Raw genomic sequence first — 22,163 nt, 5'->3', positions numbered from 1 at the left:
GACCAGTATATATTCTCTTCAGTTAAAACAGGCCAGTATCTATTCTCTTCAGTTATAACAGGCTATATTAAAGGACCAGTCTCTATTCTCTTCGGTTAAAACAGGCCAGTATCTATTCTCTTCAGTTATAGTAAAGGACCAGTATCTATTCTCTTCAGTTAAAACAGGCCAGTATCTATTCTCTTCAGTTATAACAGGCTATATTAAAGGACCAGTCTCTATTCTCTTCGGTTATAACAGGCTATAGTAAAGGACCAGTATCTATTCCCTTCAGTTATAACAGGCTATAGTAAAGGACCAGTATCTATTCTCTTCAGTTAAAACAGGCCAGTATCTATTCTCTTCAGTTATAACAAGTTATAGTAAAGGACCAGTATCTATTCTCTTCAGTTATAACAGGCTATAGTAAAGGACCAGTATCTATTCTCTTCAGTTATAACAGGCTATAGTAAAGGACCAGTATCTATTCTCTTCAGTTATAACAGGCTATAGTAAAGGACCAGTATCTATTCTCTTCAGTTAAAACAGGCTATAGTAACAGACCAGTATCTATTCTCTTCAGTTAAAACAGGCTATAGTAACGGACCAGTATCTATTCCCTTCAGTTATAACAGGCTATAGTAAAGGACCAGTATATATTCTCTTCAGTTATAGTAAAGGACCAGTATCTATTCTCTTCAGTTAAAACAGGCCAGTGTATATTCTCTTCAGTTAAAACAGACCTCTACTGAGTGTCTTTGTGCAGCAGCTCCATTGAGAGAGAGAAGGTGTGGGAGGACAGGTCACACACCCCTCTCTTTGTACCTCCTCTGTGCTTTTAGAGCCTGCACAGGATGGAGTCTGCCTTTTTTTAAACAGTGTGTATAATGGCTGTGGTGTGTGCTTGACTCAGTGGCCTCCCTGTATGGTCGATGTGAGGCCTTGATCTTTATGGCACAGTAGTACACTTGTCCCATAACAGCAAAATTGCTGGGTCAAGAGCCCACTCTGACATGTTATGGTAATAGTATCACAGTTCTTGTTATTTAGATATCATAGCCTTAGGCTATTGAGATCCATAACCATCACCCCAGATCTCACTGCAGATTGATGTGCGTCAGGTAGGGACATGAGCAAACGACAGGGGGCACTATCTCCCTCTAGTTTCTCCTCCATCCTTTTCAGTGAGGCATCGTATTCCGCAAGAAACAAGAGGTATAAGTCTTACTATTTGATGTGTTCAATAACGAATATCAATAGCCAACAGTACACAAATCCATCTATATTAAACTATTTTGTAGTTGGTTATGAATGGTTGGCTACTTTTGTTTTAAGCTCTAAACACTTTTCTATGCAACATTTGTCCAATTCAGTCCCAAACAAATAACATTATTTGTCACATAATTAATAATTTTCCTGATAAGCTCGACTGTTATCGAAATGATCACGGCATATTGGCTCATCATGAATAATTGACGCGGCTGAAGTCATGACCGCTTTCTCAGGTAGGCAGTCGTCATGATGTTGTCACACTATTGTGACTTGTTAGAAACATCAGTAAAACAGTCAAAATATTAAAACATTACAACATAGTCTACACAAACATAACATACAATTCACAAGTTACAAAAACTTACATAAAAGGGCCTGCTGTGCCAGCAAGAGAGCACAGCAGATAAGAGACCTACAACATGCGTCAGAGGCGCGTGAGACCGCCCTGTGCCACCAGCGTTCTCCTCGCGCGGAGTAGGCTGTAATTCCCACACACTCATTCATTCTCCCACTGGGACGAAGCAACTATAGTCCGTGCGCGGAGCTAAACTGAGACTCTTCCTTACAGCGCAAATGGCTGCGAGTTTCTGCAGAACGACTTGTGCGTTTATATGGATGTTTGCAGTTGTTTCAACCGCTCGAGTATACCCACCGAACGAAGGTAAGGAGTGGAGTGTTTTTTGAGTATTTTGGGGGATTTAGGGAGGGTAACGTTACGGTTATCCGCAGTATTTGATTAGGCTACTCGCCGTGTCTTCATTGAGGGTCCGTTTCGGTCCCTTTTCGACTACTGGAAATTGATAGATCTTATTAGTTGGTAATAATAACATTTGAACCTGTTTACACATTTGGAGTAGTTTGCACATCGATTGGTTCAGCAAGTCCCAACCTGCGTTCTGTTGGATCCGCTCGGATAGATATTCAATGAGGAATGTCCCTTATCTGTCCAACCTGCTGCTGACTGGAAAGCGCAGTTTTTCCTCTTTCATTTTTCTTTTATCCAACAATTGTATAACAAACCTAAAATTATCATAATCTCAAAAAGGATTTAGCCTTACCACTATTTTTCTTTATCAGGTTCAGTCTTTTACAGTTTTGTTTTTGCTCAATTTCAATTTCATGCAGGCCATAGCTTTTTCAGACTGTAGTAATTTGAACAGAGGCACAAATGGAACGTCAGACAGACAGTACGGTTTTCATCACCGTTTTGTGACCGGGGCCTACCCTACTGCCTATGTTTTACGTTTTTTTCTATCCTAACCCAGGGTCGTGAGTTACTAGCTACAAGATATGTTCAACGTGTATCCCAAAATCTACATTCGTTCCAGTAAATTTAAGATAGTCTTTTTATGCATTTTGAGTTATGCTCTTATGATTATCTTATTGCAATTTCTGCTTCTGTATGAAATTGTATAGGCTCTTATTGAGGCCAAGAGTAGCAGAAAATTGACTAATTTCCATGTATTGAGACTGGGAATAGGAAATCACTTTCCTTATCTCTGTAACTGTGTGTTTCAGTGACATTACTGGACACAAGGACAGTTCCTGGGGAGCTGAAATGGGCAGCCAATCCCACAGAAGGAGGGGTGAGTGAGGATTTACCTACATCAAATCAAACTTTATTTTCCACATGCACCGAATACAACAGGTGTAGACTTTTACCGTGAATTGCTTACTTACAAGCACTTAAGCAACAGTGCAGTTCAAGAAGAAGAAAGTATTTACCAAGTAGGCTAAAATAAAAAGTAATAATATAGAGTAACACAATAAGAATAACAATAACGAGGCTAACGGTAGTTGAGGTAATCTGTAAATGTAGGTGGGGGCAAAGTGACTATGCAAAGGTAACAAACAAACAGCAAGTAGCAGCAGTGTACGAGGGGGGGGGGGGGGGGGGGGGGGGGTGTCAATCTAAATTGTCCGGTGACGATTTTTATGAATTGTAAGCTGTCTAATGGCTTGGGGGTAGACACTGTTGAGAAGCATTTTGGTCCGAGACTTGGCGCTCCGGTACCACTTGCCGTGCGATAGCAGAGAAAACAGTCTATAACTTGGGTGACTGGAGTCTGACAATTTTAAGGGCTTTCCTCTGACACCGCCTATTATATAGGTCCTCGTTTGCACTACCCTCTGTAGCGCCTTACGGTCAGATGCAGAGCAGTTGCCATACCAGGCGGTGATGCAACCGGTCAGGATGCTCTCGATGGTGCAGCTGTAGAACCTTTTGAGGATCTGGGGACCCATGCCAAATATTTTCAGTCTCCTGAGGGGGAAAAGGTTTTGTCGTGCCCTCTTCACGACTGTCTTGGTATGTTTGGACCATGATAGTTCGTTGGTGATGTGGACACCAAAGATATTGAAACTCTCGACCCGCTCCACTACAGCCCCGTCGATGTTAATGGGGGCCTGTTCTGCCCACCTTTTCCTGTAGTCCACGATTAGCTCATTTGTCTTGGGGAGAGGTTGTTGTCCTAGCACTACACTGCCAGTTCTCTGATCTCCTCCCTATAGGCCGTCTCATCAGTGATCAGGCCTACCACTGTTGTGTCATCAGCAAACTTAATGATGGTGTTCGAGTCGTGTTTGGCCATGCAGTCGTAGGTGAACAGGGAATATAGGAGGGGACTAAGTACACACCCATGTGGGGCCCCAGTGTTAAGGATCAGCATGGCAGACATGTTGTTGCCTACTCTTTAGTCCCAGAGTCCTTAGCTTAGTGATGAGCTTTGTGGGCACTATGGTGTTGAACGCTGAGCTGAAGTCAATTAACCGCATTCTCACATAGGTGTTCCTTTTGTCCAGGTGAGAAAGGGCAATGAGGATTGCGATTGATATTGCATCATCTGTGGATCCGTTGTGGCTGTATGCAAATTGGAGTGGGTCTAGGGTGTCAGGGAGGATGCTGTTGATGTGAGCCATAACCAGCCTTTCAAAGCACTTCTTGGCTACCGACGTGAGGGCCACGGGATGATAATCATTTAGGCAGATTACCTTCGCTTCCTTGGGCACGGGGTCTATGGTGGTCTGCTTGAAACATGTAGGTATTACAGACTAGGTCAGGGAGAGGTTGAAAATGTCTGTCAGTGAAGACACTTGACAGTTGGTCCTCACATGCTTTGAGTACACATCCTGGTAATCCGTATGGCCCAGCGGCTTTGTGAATGTTGACCTGTTTAAAGGTTTTGTTCACATCGGCTACCGAGAGCAATATCACACAGTCATCCAAAACAGCTGGTTCTCTCGTGCATGCTTCAATGGTGCTTGCCTCGCAGCGAGCATCAAAGGCGTTTAGCTCGTCTGGTAGGCTCGCGTCACTGGGCAGCTCACGTCTGGGTTTCCCTTTGTAGTCCGTAATCGTTTTCAAGCCCTGCCACATCTGACAAGTGTCAGAGCCGGTGTAGTAAGATTCAATCTTAATCCTGTATTGACGCTTTGCTTGTTTGATGGTTCGTCTGAGGATATAGCGGGATTTCTGGTAAGCGTCCGGAATAGTCTCCCGCTCCTTGAAAGCAGCAACTCTAGCCTTTAGCTCGATGCGGCTGTTGCCTGTAATCTAACAATGACTACTTTAGTCACAATGTGAAGATGGACTGCATTCTACTGCACCCTCCAACTCTCTCTCTTACTCTCTCTAACACTCTCTTTCTCGATTTCTCTCTCACTCTCCCTTTACAACCTCTTTGTTGGTTTAAGTTATTGGTGAACTGAATTTCTCTCCAGACTCCTTTCCAGTCTCCCTTGGTTCATTTTATTTTACTGAACTGCTTGATTGACAAGGTCCTGGTCCCCATGCACTGAGCCCTTTGATTGCCAGAAACCCCCCCCCCCCCCACCCCTCCACAGACACACACTCACACTCCCGTCTTCACATCACAGTCAGGGCCAGTTTACAGCTTTATGACCAGATCCCATTGAACACCTCTATACACTCTCTGGCTTGCTACATCTAAGCTCTCACCAATAGGGTGAAGACACATTATTATTATATGGTAATAAGATGCCAATTACACATAGTTAGAAGAGTTCACCATACAGCTCCATACAACATCCTTGATAAACTATCCAAGATAAAAGCGTGGAAGGTTTTGTAGTCATTGAAGCTGATTGATTCTAAATTATGTTGGGGCCTCCCGAGTGGCGCAGTGGTCTAAGGCACTGCATCACAGTTGCTAGCTTTGCCACTGGAGATCCTGGTTTGAGTCCAGGCTCCGTCGCAGCCGGCCGCAACCAGGAGACCCATGGGACGGTGCACAATTGGCTCAGCGTCGTCTGGGTTAAGGGAGGATTTGGTCGGCAGGGATGTCCTTGTCCCATCGCTCTCTAGTGACTACTTTGGTGGGCCGGGCGCAATGCACGCTGACACGGTCACCAGTTGTAAGGTGTTTCCTCCGTCACATTGGTGTGGCTGGCATCCGGGTTAAGCGAGCAGTGTGTCAAGAAGCAGTGCGGCTTGGCTGGGTTGTGTTTCAGAGGACGCATGGCTCTCGACCTTCGACTCTCCCGAGTCCATACGGGAGTTGCAGCGATGAGACAAAACTGTAACTACCAATTGGGTACCATGAAATTGGGGAGAAAAAGGGGTCTAATAATCGGAATGTTTGTATGTGTGTTGCCAGTGGGAGGAGGTGAGCATCATGGATGAGAAGAACATCCCCATCAGAACGTACCAGGTGTGTAATGTGATGGAACCCAGCCAGAGCAACTGGCTTAGAACTGACTGGATCCCTCGGTCTGGTGCGCAGCGCATCTATGTCGAGATCAAGTTCACCCTCCGGGACTGTAACAGCCTGCCTGGAGTCACTGGCACCTGCAAGGAGACCTTCAACCTCTACTACTATGAGTCTAACAATGACAGAGAGCACTACATCAGAGAGAGCAACTTCCTCAAGATCGACACAGTGGCAGCCGACGAGAGCTTCACTCAGGTTAGGACTCTTGCTTCATTATTACTCTCTCTGTTAAAGTTTCAGATCTGACGGTATGTTGATTTGATGTTGTTTTTTCAGTGTAAAAATTACTAAGAGGTAACATTGTGTTGCAATGGCTATTGATAATTATTAAGGATATTATTATGATCAGGTGGACATCGGGGATCGCATCATGAAGCTAAACACGGAGGTGCGTAATGTAAAGGTCACAACCCGGAAGGGTTTCTACCTGGCGTTCCAGGATGTTGGCGCCTGCATCGCTCTGATCTCAGTTCGCGTTTTCTACAAGACCTGCCCCCTCAGCATCCGTAACCTGGCAACCTTCCCAGATACTAACACTGGAGCTGACACTTCCTCGTTAGTGGAGGTCAAGGGGTCGTGTGTGAACCAATCAGAGGAAAGGGAGGAGCCTAAGATGTATTGTGGCGCAGATGGAGAATGGCTGGTTCCCATTGGTGGGTGTGTCTGTATCCCGGGATACGAGGAGAAAGGTGGAGCCTGTCAGGGTAAGGCATTTGATTTACATATATTTCAATTTAATTACCACATTTTATTTGAAATGATATCGAACCCTGGGTGTATGCACTTAGTCGACTGAGCTAAAGTTAAGTCATCGGCTCTGAGCTCTGGAAGAGACATGGAAATAGGAGAGACTGTCGGGAACAGATGTTCTGAAGACAGTTTTATAGCACGCCATTCCTCTCTCTATTAAACACACGGAAACACACACACACACACACACACACAGCAGTTGAGGCTCAATGCTTCAGTAGGGAGTGATATACAGCTGTGTGACTATTCTGACAACCTTATTTATGATCACCATAGCCGCAGCCTGCGGACCCAGCGGAGGATGTGTGTGTGATAGTAGAGAAAGGGGTACCTATCAAATTGTTCTGTATGTGACAGACACCAGCTTCTCTCTCCCACTCTCTTCCTCTCTGTGCCTCTCTCTCCATTCATACCTCTCTCTCTTTGTCCATAGTGGAGTTAATGACATCTGAAAGCTGTTTTCTTTAACAAGATTGAACTAAACCCTTGACTTTGGTCAGCTTTGATCTGAAGTTAAGGACCGGATATTTTTAACAGTATATCCTTTCCCCCCGCTCTATTAAATCAAGACAGCCCATTCAGGACTGGAGTACTCTAGTGGTGCCAAAGTACTCTCAGACTTAATGACCTACTGGACTGAATATTACATCTTAGCATTTCCATCATGTCACTTAGCGCAGTGGTTCCCAACCAGAGCTACTAGGACCCCTGGGGGTACTTGGCCTATCCACAGGGGGTTGTTTAAAAAATATATATACAGTATATATATATATATTTTACCTTTATTTAACTGGGCAGGTCAGTTATGAACAAATTCTTATTTTCAATGACGGCCTAGGAACAGTGGGTTAACTGCCTTGTTCAGGGGCAGAACGACAGATGTTTACCTTGTCAGCTCTGGGATTCTACCTTGCAACCTTTCGGTTACTAGCCCAGTGCTCTAACCACTAGGCTACCTGCCGCCCCACTTGAGAAAACTCATGAGACTATAGGCCTACAGGTAAAATGCACATGAGAGGGTACTTCAGGGGTACTCCAGGCAGAGCTAAATTTAGTTGGTGGTACAGTAACCAAAAAAGGTTAGGAACCACTGAATTAGTGGACTAGTGACCAACAGGGACACAGAGAAACAGGGAAAGAATGAGGCAGTGAATGAGAAGAATACTTTATAGCTCTATAGAGAGCTATGAAGAAAGAGTCCCCCCTCCCCCATGGGAGAAATCAAAAGGTGGCCCTCTCTCACAGCCTCGCCTGCCATTGGATGGATACAAGGTGGATAGTGGGAAGGGGGAGGCATTCATCTTCAATGTGGGCTCGCTAAAGGCTTGTGGAGGGTTGGAGGGAGATGGAGGGGTGGAGAGAGAGGGAGGAGAGGATGAAGGGATTAGTTTGTGAATGAGGGAGGAGTTCTATGAGGATGCCATTGGTGGATTAAGTCATTAATGACAGCCCAGCCTCCCAATTGTTGCTGTGTCGCAGTGTTAGAGGGGGTGCACGAGGGGTGAACATGGAAGAGGTTCAGGGTTACCCCCCCTCCCTTAATCTTTATCCCCCACCTGTGTACCTCACCTGCAACCCCTCTAACGATCCGACACAGCAACAATTGGGAGGCTGGGCTGTCAGCGACGCCTTATGCCACCGATGGCCTCCTGATAAAACTCCTTCCCCATACTAACCCCCCCCCCCCCCCCCCCCCACCACCACCATTCCCCATTAAGAGCAGGGTCATTCTGTTCTACCCAAAATTGCTACATTACCGCAAAAATGGAAGTAGGGAACTAGTCTGTCGGAATTAAAGACTATAATTGGTTAAAGAAAATTGTGATGAATCAAAAAGGATATCAGTTTCATTTAAGGACCCAAAAATGGACAGCTGTGCCATATAGATGGCAAAATAGTTGGGATGAGATTTTCGACGTACTGATTCCGTGGTTTATGTATGAACTGATACTCAGAACTATGCCGGATTCAAAACGTAGAACTTTTCAATTTAAATTATTATATAAAATTCTTGCAACCAATAGAATGTTATATATATGGGGGATACAGTCTATTCATCTCTGCAGAGTTTGCTGCGAAGAGACAGAATCATTAGATCATTTGTTTTGGTACTGTCCATACAACAAGATAACTAATGTAAAACATACTGTGTCCGTAAAACGTATATACTGTATATACTACTGTTCAAAAGTTTGGGGTCACTTAGAAATCTCCTTGTTTTTTAAATGAAAGCACTTTTTTTTGTCCACTAAAATAACATCAAATTGATCAGAAATACACTGTGGATATTGTTAATGTTGTAAATTACTGTTGTAGCTGGAAATGGCTGATTTTTAACGGAATATCTACATAGGCGTACAGAGGCCCATTATCAGCAACTATCACTCCTGTGTTCCAATGGCACGTTGTGTTAGCTAATCCAAGTTGATCATTTTAAAAGGCTAATTGGTCACTAGAAAACACTTTTGCAATTATGTTAGTACAGCTGAAAACTGTTGTCCTGATTAAAGAAGCAATATAACTGGCCTTCTTTAGACTAGTTGAGTGTCTGGAGCATCAGCATTTGTGGGTTCGATTACAGGCTCATAATGACCAGAAACAAATAACTTTCTTCTGAAACTAGTCAGTCTATTTTTGTTCTGAGAAATTAAGGCTACTCCATGCGAGAAACTGTACAACGCTGTGTACTACACCCTTCACAGAACAGCGCAAACTGGCTCTAACCAGAATAGAAAGAATGGGAGGTCCCGGTGCACAACTGAGCAAGAGGGAAAGTACATTAGAGTGTCTAGTTTGAGAAACAGATACCTCACAAGTCCTCAACTGGCAGCTTCATTGAATAGTACCCCCAAAACCAGTCTCAACGTCAACAGTGAAGAGGCGTCTCCGGGATGCTGGCCTTCTAGGTAGAGTTCCACTGTCCAGTGTCTGTGTTCTTTTGCCCATCCTAATCTTTTCTTTTTATTGGCCAGTCCGAGATATGGCTTGTTCTTTGCAACACTGCCTAGAAGGCCAGCGTCCCGGAGTCGCCTCTTCACTGTTGACATATATTTGTATTTATTTTTTATTTTTATTTACCTTTATTTAACTAGGCAAGTCAGTTAAGAACAAATTCTTATTTACAATTACAGTCTTCCAAAAGCCAAAAGGCCTCCTGCGGGGACGGGAGCCTGGGATTTTAAAAAACAAACAATATAAATATAGGACAAAACACACACCACAACAAGAGACACAACACTTCATTAAGAGATACCTAAGACAACATAACAAGGCAGCAACACATGACAAAACAGCATGGTAGCAACACAACATGCCAACAACATGTCCACAGCACAAAGGTCAAGAAGGTTTTATAAATGAGCATCAACCAGTGGGCCTTGCGACGGGTATACAGAGTTGACCAGTTTATAGAGGGGTATAGAATGCAGTGATGTGTCCTATAAGGAGCATTGGTGGCAAATCTGATGGCCGAATGGTTAAGAACATCTAGCCGCTCAAGATCACCCTTACCTGCCGATCTATAAATGATGTCTCCGTAATCTTGCATGGGTATGATGGTCATCTGAATCAGTTAGCTTGGCAGCTGGGATAAAAGAGGAGTGATTAGAGGAAACCAAGTCTAGATTTAATTCTAGCCTGCAGTTTTGATATGTGCTGAGAGAAGGACAGTGTACCTCTAGCCATACTCGTAAATACTTGTATGAGGTGACAACCCTCAGAGGTAGTAATCACACTGGTGGGGAGAGGGGCATTCTTCTTAATTCTTACTACCACATGACCTTTGTTTTGGAGGTGTTCAGAACAAGGTTAAGGGTAGAGAAAGCTTGTTGTGTGTGTGTGTGTGTAATTTGCCCAAAAAATATATGGGGAATTGGAGTAATGCAGACAACTACATTGACGCTACAGTCTATCTGCTATATTAAAGCTGATCTACCCCCTAATGAAAAAATGAAATACAGTTGTTTTTAAAATACATTTAAAAAAGAGCAGGGTCATGCTCGAGGTTGATGAAGACGTCAAAAGAGATTAAGCGAGGGAGAGACTGAGGAGGAGCATAGAGACAACAGAGGCGGTTTAAATGGGAATGGGGCAGCCACACTCAGGAATAAAAGAGGATCTCTGTATTTTGTTAGTTTTATTTTAGTTTTGTCGCCTACTTTTTAGAGGGACTTTGTTCCGCTGTGGCTGCTCATCTGCTGCTGATAATCTGTGTTGTTATGTGGGTTACATATGTGGGTGGTATTTGTGCGTGTTCAGTATGTGGATGGTATCTGTGTGTGTGTATGTATGTGGGTGGTAAGAATCCAAGATGGCTCAGCAGTAAGACGTGTTTGTTTTCATCCCATGTAAATAGTTTTTTGTATACATTTCAATCTCTTTTTTTCTATTTTCGCAATAAATATACATTCCTGCAACCTGCCTCACCCAATGTGGTACGGATCAGCTATTTTTTTAGACCTTCTAACTGGAACCTCCATCAGAGGCTAGCCAGCTATTTAGTTACGAGCTACTTAGTCATTGTTAGCCTCTACTAGCTGTCTTACCTTTAGCTCGGACTCCTGCCGCTTTAGCCTGGATAGCCCGGATAATACCTGCCAGTCTGCACAGCGCGATACCAGCCCTGAGCATATGGGACTGCTTTTTCCACTACATCACCGGATTCCTGCCGCAAGCTCTGGACCATTACACCAGATCTTTGCAGCTAGCTAGTTACTACCGAGGAGCTATTGTGGCTAACGCCCTGGCCAGAATCATGCACCAATTAGCCCCGAGCTAGGCTCATCTCCCGGCTAGCAAACGAAGTACACCAACTACAACACTTCTCTTGCCAATTAGCCTGGACCCTTTGTCGGCACGGAGCCCCGCCAATCCATCACGACTGGTCTGCTGACGTAACTAGGCCGATGTGCTCTCAACTGGCCTCTGCGTCGTGGATGTTTGGTGATGATCCATCTGCTAGCCCCGGCCTGCTAGCTCCCTGAATGCTGTGTCTCCCGCTCGCTCAACGTAGTAATCGACTACCGAACTGTTCCATGTTTCATCTAGTGCTGCTCATTGGACCCTATGATCACTCGGCTACACAGCCGATGCCTGCGGGTCTGTCTATTAACACAAACTGGAACTCCCAACAGAAGCTAGCCAGCTAACTAGCTACTAGCTAGTAGTCAGTTAGCCACTGCTGGCGGTTATCAGCTAACCTTAGCCCGGTCAACTCCTGCCAGTCTGCACAGCGCGATTCAACCCAGAGCATACCGGACTGCTTTTTCTCCACCAAATCTCCATATCTCCGGTGCGTCCTACCGCAAGCTCTGAACCTTTCACCTGGATCAGCACAGCTAGCTAGCTGCTATCCAAGTGCCTACTCCTGGCTAACATCTCTGTCCCGAAGCAAACACCAGTTAGCCGGGAACTAGCCTCGTGCTAGGCCTATCTCTCGGCTAGCTGAAGAGGTCCATCAGCCACTTCTTGAGCTACAATACCTATTTTGCTAAGTGACCTGGACCCCTTTTTTTGCCGACACAGAGCACAGCCGATCCATCACGGTTAATCGACGTAATCCGCCCGAGGAGGTTTCAAAAGGCTCCTCCGTCGCGACGTCCCCTGAAGGCCCATTCGCTAGCCTGCTATCCGCGGCCCGCTAGCTGTCTTGAGCATATCGGACTGTTAGCTGAATAGGTCCATCAGCCAACTTCTTGGGCTACAATACCTATTTTTCTAAGTGGCCTGGACTCATTTTACTGCCTACATGGAGCCCTGCCAATCCATCACGACTGGTCTGCCAACGTAATCGTCCGAGGGGGCTACAACAGACTCTTCTGTCGCAACGTCCCCCTAAGGCCCTTCTGCTAGCCTGCTAGCCCCGGCCCACTAGCTGTCTGAATCTCTGTGTCTTTTCGCCTAGCTACTCACTGGTCCCTATGATCACTCGCTACTCATGTCTCTCCCTAATGTCAGTATACCTTGTCCATTGCTGTTTTGGTTAGTGATTATTGTCTTATTTCACTGTAGAGCCTCCAGCCCTGCTCAATATGCCTTAGCTAGCCCTTCTGTTCCACCTCCCACATATGTGGTGATCTCACCTGGTTTAAATGGTATCTCTAGAGACAAAACCTCTCATCGTCACTCAATGCCTAGGTTTACCTCCACTGTATTCACATCCAACCATACCCTTGTCTGTACATTATGCCTTGAATCTATTCTTCCACTCCCAGAAACCTGCTCCTTTCACTCTCTGTTCTGAATGCACTAAACGACCAGTTCTTATAGCCTGTAGCTGTACCCTATCCTAATCCTCCTCTGTTCCTCTGGTGATGTAGAGGTTAATCCAGGCCCTGCAGCGCCTAGCTCCACTCCCATTCCCCAGGCACTCTCATTTGTTGAATCTAACCGTAAAAACCTTAGTTTCATGCATGTTAACATTAGAAGCCTCCTCTCTATGTTTTTTTTATTCACTGCTGTAACACACTCTACCAGCCCAGATGTCCTAGCCGTGTCTGAATCCTGGCTTAGAAAGGCCACCAAAAAATCCTGAGATTTCCATCCCTAACTATAACATTTCCCGACAAGATAGAACTGCCAAAGGGGGCGGAGTTAGCCTGCAGAGTTCTGTCATACTATCCAGGTCTGTGCCCAAGCACTTCGAGCTTTGACTTCTAAAAATCCACCTGTCCAGAAACAAGTCTCTCACCGCTCCCGCTTATTATAGATCACCTTCAGCCACCTGCTGTGCCCTGGACACCATATGTGAATTGATTGCCCCCCATCTATCTTCAGAGCTCGTACTGTTAGGTGACCTAAACTGGGACATGCTTAACACCCCGGCCATCCTACAATCTAAGCTAGATGCCCTCAATCTCACACAAAAGATCAATGAACCTACTAGGTACAACCCCAAATCCGTAAACACGGGCACCATCATAGATATCATCCTGACCAACCTGCCCTCTAACTACACCTCTGCTGTCTTCAAACAGGATCTCAGCGATCACTGCCTCATTGCCTGTGTCCGTAATGGGTCTGCGGTCAAACGATCACCCGTCATCACTGTCAAACGCTCCCTAAAACACTTCAGCGAGCAGGCCTTTCTAATTGACCTCTACACAGACGACACCATTTTGTATACTTCTGGACCTTCTTTGGACACTGTGCTAACTAACCTCCAGACGAGCTTCAATGCCATACAACTCTCCTTCCGTGGCCTCCAACTACTCTTAAATGCATGTAAAACCAAATGCATGCTCTTCAAACGATCGCTGCCCGCACCGGCCCGCCTGCCCAGCATCACAACTCTGGACGGTTCTGACTTAGATGTGGACAACTACAAATACCTAGGTGTCTGGTTAGGCTGTAATCTCTCCCGCCAGACTCACATTAAGCATCTCCAATCCAAAATTAAATCTAGAATTGGCTTCCTATTTCACAACAAAGCATCCTTCACTCATGCTGCCAAAAATACCCTCATAAAACTGACTATCGTATCGATTCTTGACTTTGGCGACTCATTTACAAAATAGCCTCCAACACTCTACTCAGCAAATTGGATGCAGTCTATCACAGTGCCATCTGTTTTGTCCCCAAAGCCCCATATACTACCCACCACTGCAACCTGTTTGCTCTCGTTGGCTGGCCCTCGCTTCATATTCATTGCCAGACCCACTGGCTCCAGGTCATCTGTAAGTCTTTGCTAGGTAAAGTCCCACCTTATCTCAGCTCACTGGTCACCATAGCAACACCATAGTAGCACGTGCTCCAGCAGGTATATTTCACTGGTCACCCCTAAACCCAATTTCACCTTTGGTCGCCTTTCCTTCCAGTTCTCTGCTGCCAATAACTGGAACGAATTGCAAAAATCACTGAAGTTGGAGACCCATATCTCCCTCACTAACTTTAAGCATCAGCTGTCAGAGCAGCTCACAGATCATTGCACCTGTACATAGCCCATCTGTAAATAGCCCATCCAACTACCTCATCCCCATATTATAATTTTTTCTCCTTTGCATCCCATTATCTCAATTTGCATATTCATTTTCTGCACATCTATCACTCTAGTGTTAATTGCTAAATTGTAATTGCTTCGCCACTACAGCCTATTTATTGCCTTAATCTTACCTCATTTGCACACACTGTATATAGATTTGTTTCTATTGTGTTATTGACTGTACGTTTGTTTATTCCATGTGTAACTCTGTGTTTGTGTCGCACTGCTTTGCTTTATCTTGGCCAGGTCGCAGTTGTAAATGAGAACTTGTTCTCAACTGGCCGACCTGGTTAAATAAAGGTGAAATAAAAATAGGAAAAAAAAATCTGTGCATATGTGTGGGTGGTATCTGTGTGTGTGTGGTATATATTTGTAGTCAGAAGTTTACATACACCTTAGCCAAATACATTTAAACTCAGTTATTCACAATTCCTGACATTTAATCGCAATAAAGTGTCCCTGTTTTAGATCAGTTAGGATCACCACTTTATTTTAAGACTGTGAAATGTTTCAGGTAGCCTTCCACAAGCTTCCCACAATTAGTTGGGTGAATTTTGGCTCATTCCTCCTGACAGAGCTGGTGTAACTGAGTCAGGTATGTAGTCCTCCTTGCTCGCACATGCTTTTTCAGTTCTGCCCAAGAATGTTCTTTGGGATTGAGGTCAGGGCTTTGTGATGGCCACTCAATACCTTGACTTTGTTGTCCTTAAGCCATTTTGCCAAAACTTTGGAAGTATGCTTTGGGGTCATTGTCCATTTGGAAGACCCATTTGCGACCAAGCTTTAACTTCCTGACTGTCTTGAGATGTTGCTTCAATATATCCACATAATTCTCCGTCCTCATGATGCCATCTATTTTGTGAAGTGCACCAGTCTCTCCTGCAGCAAAACACCCCCACAACATGATGCTGCCACCCCTGTGCTTCACGGTTGGGATGGTGTTCTTCGGCTTGCAAGTCTCCCCCTTTTTCCTCTAAACTTATTAATGGTCATTATGGTCAAACAGTTCTTATTTTGTTTCATCAGACCAGAGGAAATTTCTCCAAAAAGTACAATATTTATCCCTATGTGCAGTTGCAAACCCTTGTCTGGCTTTTTATGGTGGTTTTGGAACAGTGGATTCTTCCTTGCTGAGCGGCCTTTCAGGTTATGTCGATATAGGACTCATTTTACTGTGGATATAGATACTTTTGTACCTGTTTCCTCCAGCATCTTCACAAGGTCCTTTGCTGCTGTTCTGGGATTGATTAGCACTTTTCGCACCAAGTATTTTCATCTCTAGGAGACAGAACGCATCTCCTTCCTGAGCGGTATGATGGCTGCGTGGTCCCATGGTGTTTATACTTGCGCAATATTTTTCATACAGATGAATGTGTTACCTTCAGGCATTTGGAAATTGCTCCCAAGGATGAACCAGACTTGTGGAGGTCTACAAAAACAATTCTGATGTCTTGGCTTTTCCCATGATGTCCAGCAAAGAGGCGCTGAGTTTGAAGGTAGGCCTTGAAATACATCCACAGGTACACCTCCAATTGACTCAAATTATGTCAATTAGCCTATCAGAAGCTTCTAAAGCCATGACGTAATTTTCTGGACTTTTCCAAGCTGTTTAAAGGCACAGTCAACTGAGTGTATGTAAACTTCTGCTCCACTGGAATTGTGACACAGTGAATTATAAGTGAAATAATCTGTCTGTAAACAACTGTTGGAAAAATTACTTGTATCATGCACAAAACTATAGTTTAACAAGAAATGTGTGGAGTGGTTGAAAAACGAGTTTTAAAGACTCCAACCTAAGTGTATGTAAACTTCCGACTTCAACTGTATGTGTGTATGTGGGTGGTGACTGTGTGGGTGGTGCGTGTGTGAGTGGTAATTTTGTGTGTATTTGTGGGTGGTATCTGTGAGTGTGTGGGTGGTGTTTGTGTGTGTACAGTGCCTTCAGAAAGTATTTCCAACCCTTGACTTTTTCCACTTTTTCTTGTGTTAAAAAGTGGGATTAAAATAGATGTGATTGTATTTTTTTTGTTGTCAACTATCTATCCAAAATTCACAATTCTTCCAGCTCTGTCAAGTTGGTTGTTGATCATTGCTAGATTACCATTTTCAGGTCTTGCCATAGATGTTCAAGTAGATTTAAGTCAAAATTGTAACTCAGGAACATTCTCTGTCTTTTTGGTAAGCAACTCCAGTGTAGATTTGCTTTGTGTTTTAGGTTATTATCCTGCTGAAAGGTGAATTAATCTCTTAGTGTCTGGTGGAACGCAGACTGAACCAGGTTTTCCTCTAGGATTTTGCCTGTGCTTAGCTCTATTCAGTTACTTTTTATATAAAAAAAACTCCTTAGGTAATTTCTGATAACAAACATACCCATAACATGACGCAGCCACCATCATGTGAAAATATGAAGAGTGGTACTCAGTGACGTGTTGGATTTTCCACAAACATAACACTTTGTATTCAGGACATGAAGTTAATTTCATTGCAGTTTTACTTTAGTGCCTTATTGCAAACAGTATGCATGTTTTGGAATATTTTTATTCTGTACAGGCTTCCTTCTTTTCACTCTGTCGTTTAGGTTATTATTGTGGAGCAACTACAATGTTGTTTCGTCTTCAGTTTTATCCTATCATAGCCATTAAACTCTATAACAGTTTTAAAGTCACCGTTGGCCTCATGGTGAAATCCCTGAGTGGTTTGCTTCCTTTCCAGCAACTTAGTTAGGAAGGAAGCCTATACCTTTGTGACTGGGTGTATTTATACACCATCCAAAGTGTGTTCAGTGTGTTTTTTCCATCTACCAATAGGTGCCCTTCTTTGCGAGGCATTGGAAAACCTCCCTGGTCTTTGTGGTTGAATCTGTGTTTGAAATTCACTGCTCGACTGAGGATCTTACAGATAATTGTATGTGTGGGATACAGAGATGGGGTAGTCATTCAAAAATCATGTTAAGCGCTATTATTGCACACAGAGTGAGTCCATGCAACTTATTATCTAACTTGTTAAGCACATTTTTACTCCTGTGGAGTCACTGGCCTATACACCAAAATAATGAAAAAGTCAAGGGGTGTGAATACTTTCTGAATGCACTGTATGAGAGAGAGAGATGTGAATTTGTAAGATGTGTCCAAGTTTCAGGGAGATGTCAGAGAGATATTATGGCTGTAATTCACTCCTATGTACCTTCAGAGCACCCAACAGAGCATTCGGCATTTGGTTGTGTGTATGCTTGTCTAAGTGTGTGTATGCGTGCATTTGCGCATGTGTGGAAGAGAAATGGAGAGTGAGTTGGAGTGGGACAGAGAGAGAGATTGTGGGTGCAGATAGCCGTACTGAGTGTGTAATTGCAGTAGACATCTCATCACGTCTGTCATAATTATAAGCAGATGTGGGACTTGTCCAGGTACTCAGCTCTGTTTGTGTGTGTGTGTGCATGCTTCTCTCTATGTGGGAGAATCCTGAATAGATGATCATCACCTGTCTAGTGAGAGAGGAGAAAGAGAGAATGGGGATGAGATAGATGTATAGAGTTAGGGGGTGGGAGAACAAGAGGAGAGTGAAAAAGCAACATTCACAGTAAAGGTGCCCTTAAATTTCTGTCATCTTTGTAATTTACATATTCTTTTTTTTTTACACAAATGCAAATCCAGAAAATGCTAATCCAGCTCTTTACATAGTTGTGTGACAACTTCTGTGTTGGTTTCCATAACCCTGTACTCTCTCTCGCTCTCTCTCCTCCAAAGGAATAGAGATATTTCAAATGTTATATTATGTCGATATACAGTGTTACAAACTGCAGAAATAGTTCAAATACGATAGGGAAAATAAATAAACATAAATATGGGTTTTATTTACAATGGTGTTTGTTCTTCACTAGTTCCCTTTTTTAGTAGCAACAGGTCACAAATATCACTTCTGTGATGGTGGTATTTCACCCAATACATATGGGAGTTTATCAAAATTGTATTTGTTTTGGAATTCTTTGTGGGTCTGTGTAATCTTTGGGAAATAGGTGTCTCTAATGTGGTCATACTTTTGGCAGGAAGTGCAGCTCAGTTTTCATCAAATTTTTGTGGGCAGTGTGCACAATAGCGTGTATTCTCTTAAGAGCCAGGTCTGCCTATGGTGGCCTTTCTCAATAGCAAGACTATGCTCACTGAGTCTGTACATAGTCAAAGCTTTCCTTAATTTTTGGTCAGTCAACAGTGGTCAGGTATTCTGCCACTGTGTACTCTCTATGGCCAAATAGCGTTAAAGTTTGCTCTGTTTTTTCGTTATTTCTTTCCAATGTGTCAAGTAATTATCTTTTTGTTTTCATGATTTGGTTGGGTCTAATTGTGTTGCTCTGTGGGGTCTGTTTGTGAACAGAGGGGACTCACATATGTGATCGACCGGCTCGATTCGGTCTTATGAAGCAACATTTGTTTTTTACATTGGATAAAAGTAGAGACTCCGAGCTAGAAAATGTTATCATACACTTGTCGTGTCTTTACTATCATTAAACTGAAGACTTATACGTTTTATCAAAGATTCTCTGTAATTAGTATTACGCGATTAGACTGATTAATCATGTAATTAACTAGGAAGTCGGGGCACCAAGGAAAAATATTCAGTTTACAAAGTTATAATTTCCTAAAATAACTTTTCAAATATTTTATCTGATCAATTAGCCTTCGAATTAATGAATTATTTACTTTACCTCATGTTAGTCTCATTCCAAACGTCGTAAATTGTTGGTTATCTGCACGAACCCAGTGTTCACTATGAGTCATCCATACATCAATTGTCTTAAATCATTTATTTATTACTAAGTAATTCACAGAAATGCGTAAATATGGTTACAAGAAATGATAGGAGAATGTGCCCTAGTGGGCTAAACCGGCATGGCGGCTTGTTAGACAAAAGGGGAAGTGGGGGTCGACTAAGAAGTCACTACAGAGTGATAATTATAACAATTTAAATGCTAATCGCTTGCACATGAACGCTCACTCATTCGGGAACAATTGCAATCAATATATATATATTTACGCTCAGTGTGTCATCTTGATCGCTGGTGAAAAGTTTGTTTATTTTTGTAGAATTGTCCGTCTCTCTCTCTCTCTCTCTCTCTCTCTCTCTCTCTCTCTCTCTCTCTCTCTCTCTCTCTCTCTCTCTCTCTCTCTCTCTCTCTCTCTCTCTCTCTCTCTCTCTCTCTCTCTCTCTCGGTTATAGTGGATAGTTCAGAGTGACATTCATTCATTTCGTAATAGAGTGGATGTTTCGGCAGTTGTCGTTCTTCGCGTTCAATGATACCGAATTCCTAGCTGCAGACTAGTAATTAATATCAAAGACTCGTTCTTATTCTGTCGGTATCGATAGTCTAAGAGTTTAACCATGTGGTATGGTTAAAAGATTCAGCAATGGTCCACAAACTTTGTCCTCCCCTAATGGAGAAAAACATGGTCTGCAACCTTTGGTCATCTCGTAATTGAGGTAGGCTTGGTCTGCTGATCGAAAACCCGAGTGGGGGTTTTATTTTTTTCAAACTGGCTAGCTTGCTAGCTACTTCCAGTCACAAATGAGAGAACACCTCACTGTGGCCATTTTACTCGTCCTATCAGAGCTAGTTAGGCTGTTTTTATGTTATCCAGAGCGTTGGTGACTGTAACTGTGCAGCTGGCAAAAATTGAATTACGCTTTTTTGCCAACGTTTACTGACACCGGCCATATTCAACGGGTGTTCAGAGTTCCTAAATTGGTCAGTTAATCTGCGCTCTAGCACACTCAGACAAGAGTGGTCTGAAATCGGAGTAGATAGCCAGAGCGAATTTACCAGCTATGTCTATTGACAGTTGTCGCAGTGACATCATGAACATTCTATTGAAATGGTTACTTGCATAGTGGAGTCTTTTTGTTTAGACATGTAGCTAGCTAAACAATGAAACATAATCCCAACTCATAATGTTACTATCCTGCACGAATCTGCAGGTAGCTAACCAATAAGGTTCAGTGTTAGCTAGCTAACATTAAGCTGTACTGTAACTAGCAATGCAAATGGCTCTGAGATACGAATAGTATTACTACACAGAACATACCTATAACATTAACTAACGAGACAGCCAACTAAGGTTAGCCAGATAGCCAACAGCACGTTTTAACTTGAAATTAAAATGACTTTCTGACAAAATTAGAAATGTGTAATATCTGAAAATGTTGCTAGCTAGACTATTTTTACCTGTATACATCCTCCCTCTCTGTCACAGATACCATGGTTGCCCTTAGTTTGAAGATGTACTCTGAAGACAGGTGTTTTGTACAATAGCCTTCTGTGTGTTCTCTTTTCAACTCACTTGTAATATTTGCAATCAAACGCCTGAATTTTCTCCATCTCCTTAGCTATCATATTGTAATTCCACTGGGCATTCCACTGTTTTCAAAACTCGGTCCTCCAGAAAGTGGAGAGCAACACTTTTGCAATTCTACTACAGTACTTGATATATTTCAAAAAAAGTTGCGTTACGAATGATTACCTACACATACTGACCAGCTCATGTTATAGACAGAAGCGTGCTACATGGCAGACCAATCAAAACTCATCTCTCGGCATATCCAGCCCATCCATTTTTCTCAGCCAATCATGGCTTGCTTGAAGGTTCCCGTCCTTTTCTGTGGCTAAACCAACTAGGCTCGTAATTTAACAATTTGCTTTGTATTTACAGATGGCATGCATGTTTGTTATTAAGACACATGAAAGTTCACATGTTCCAGAAGGCATTTCTTCCAAAAAAAGCATTTTGATTTCTAAAAAAGTTTACATTCAAATGGAGTGCAACATACTCTTAGTTTCCTGAAACGAGTCACATATGTGCTTACGGGACTCTTATCCAGGTTCATATCTCTGTAGGTGATGGCTGGGGGTGATGGGGGGCTGGGGCTGCGGTTGAGGGTGATGTCTCTCAGGGCCCCTAGCAAAGGTGGGCACTGCTGCCTTGTAGAGGTGGACCTGGTCATAAAGGCTGTTTTAGTCCAAGTTGGAGTGGTGGGCCAGGTAAATACAGTGGGGCAAAAAAGTATTTAGTCAGCTACCAATTGTGCAAGTTCTCCCACTTAAAAAGATGAGAGAGGCCTGTAATTTTCATCATAGGTTCACTTCAACTATGACAGACAAAATGCGGAAAGAAATTCCAGAAAATCACATTGTAGGATTTTTAATGAATTTATTTGCAAATTATGGTGGAAAATAAGTATTTGGTCAATAACAAAAGTTTATCTCAATAGTTTGTTATATACCCTTTGTTGGCAATGACAGAGGTCAAATGTTTTCTGTGAGTCTTCACAAGGTTTTCACACACTGTTGCTGGTATTTTGGCCCATTCCTCCATGCAGATCTCCTCGAGAGCAGTGATGTTTTGGGGCTGTTGCTGGGCAACACAGACTTTCAACCCCCTCCAAAGATTTTCTATGGGGTTGAGATC

The 22,163-nt window shown here is 43.2% G+C and overlaps 1 protein-coding gene across 1 annotated transcript in view; it reads left to right on the top strand.

The window, feature by feature from the left end:
- The first annotated feature begins 1,737 nt into the window (after positions 1–1,737).
- Positions 1,738–22,163, top strand: part of LOC110530647 (ephrin type-A receptor 4-like) — a 52,522-nt gene continuing 32,096 nt past the window's right edge. Inside the window, exons 1-4 of the mRNA XM_021613863.2 lie at positions 1,738–1,912; positions 2,770–2,837; positions 5,868–6,176; positions 6,331–6,685. Of these exons, the coding sequence (XP_021469538.1) occupies positions 1,825–1,912; positions 2,770–2,837; positions 5,868–6,176; positions 6,331–6,685 (820 nt within the window). The 5' untranslated portion in view covers positions 1,738–1,824. The remainder of the gene's footprint in view (positions 1,913–2,769; positions 2,838–5,867; positions 6,177–6,330; positions 6,686–22,163) is intronic.

The sequence above is a fragment of the Oncorhynchus mykiss genome, chromosome 8 (assembly GCF_013265735.2).
Source record: "Oncorhynchus mykiss isolate Arlee chromosome 8, USDA_OmykA_1.1, whole genome shotgun sequence".
NCBI classification, from domain to species: Eukaryota; Metazoa; Chordata; class Actinopteri; order Salmoniformes; family Salmonidae; genus Oncorhynchus; species Oncorhynchus mykiss.
This window is presented reverse-complemented; position numbering and strand designations above follow the sequence as displayed.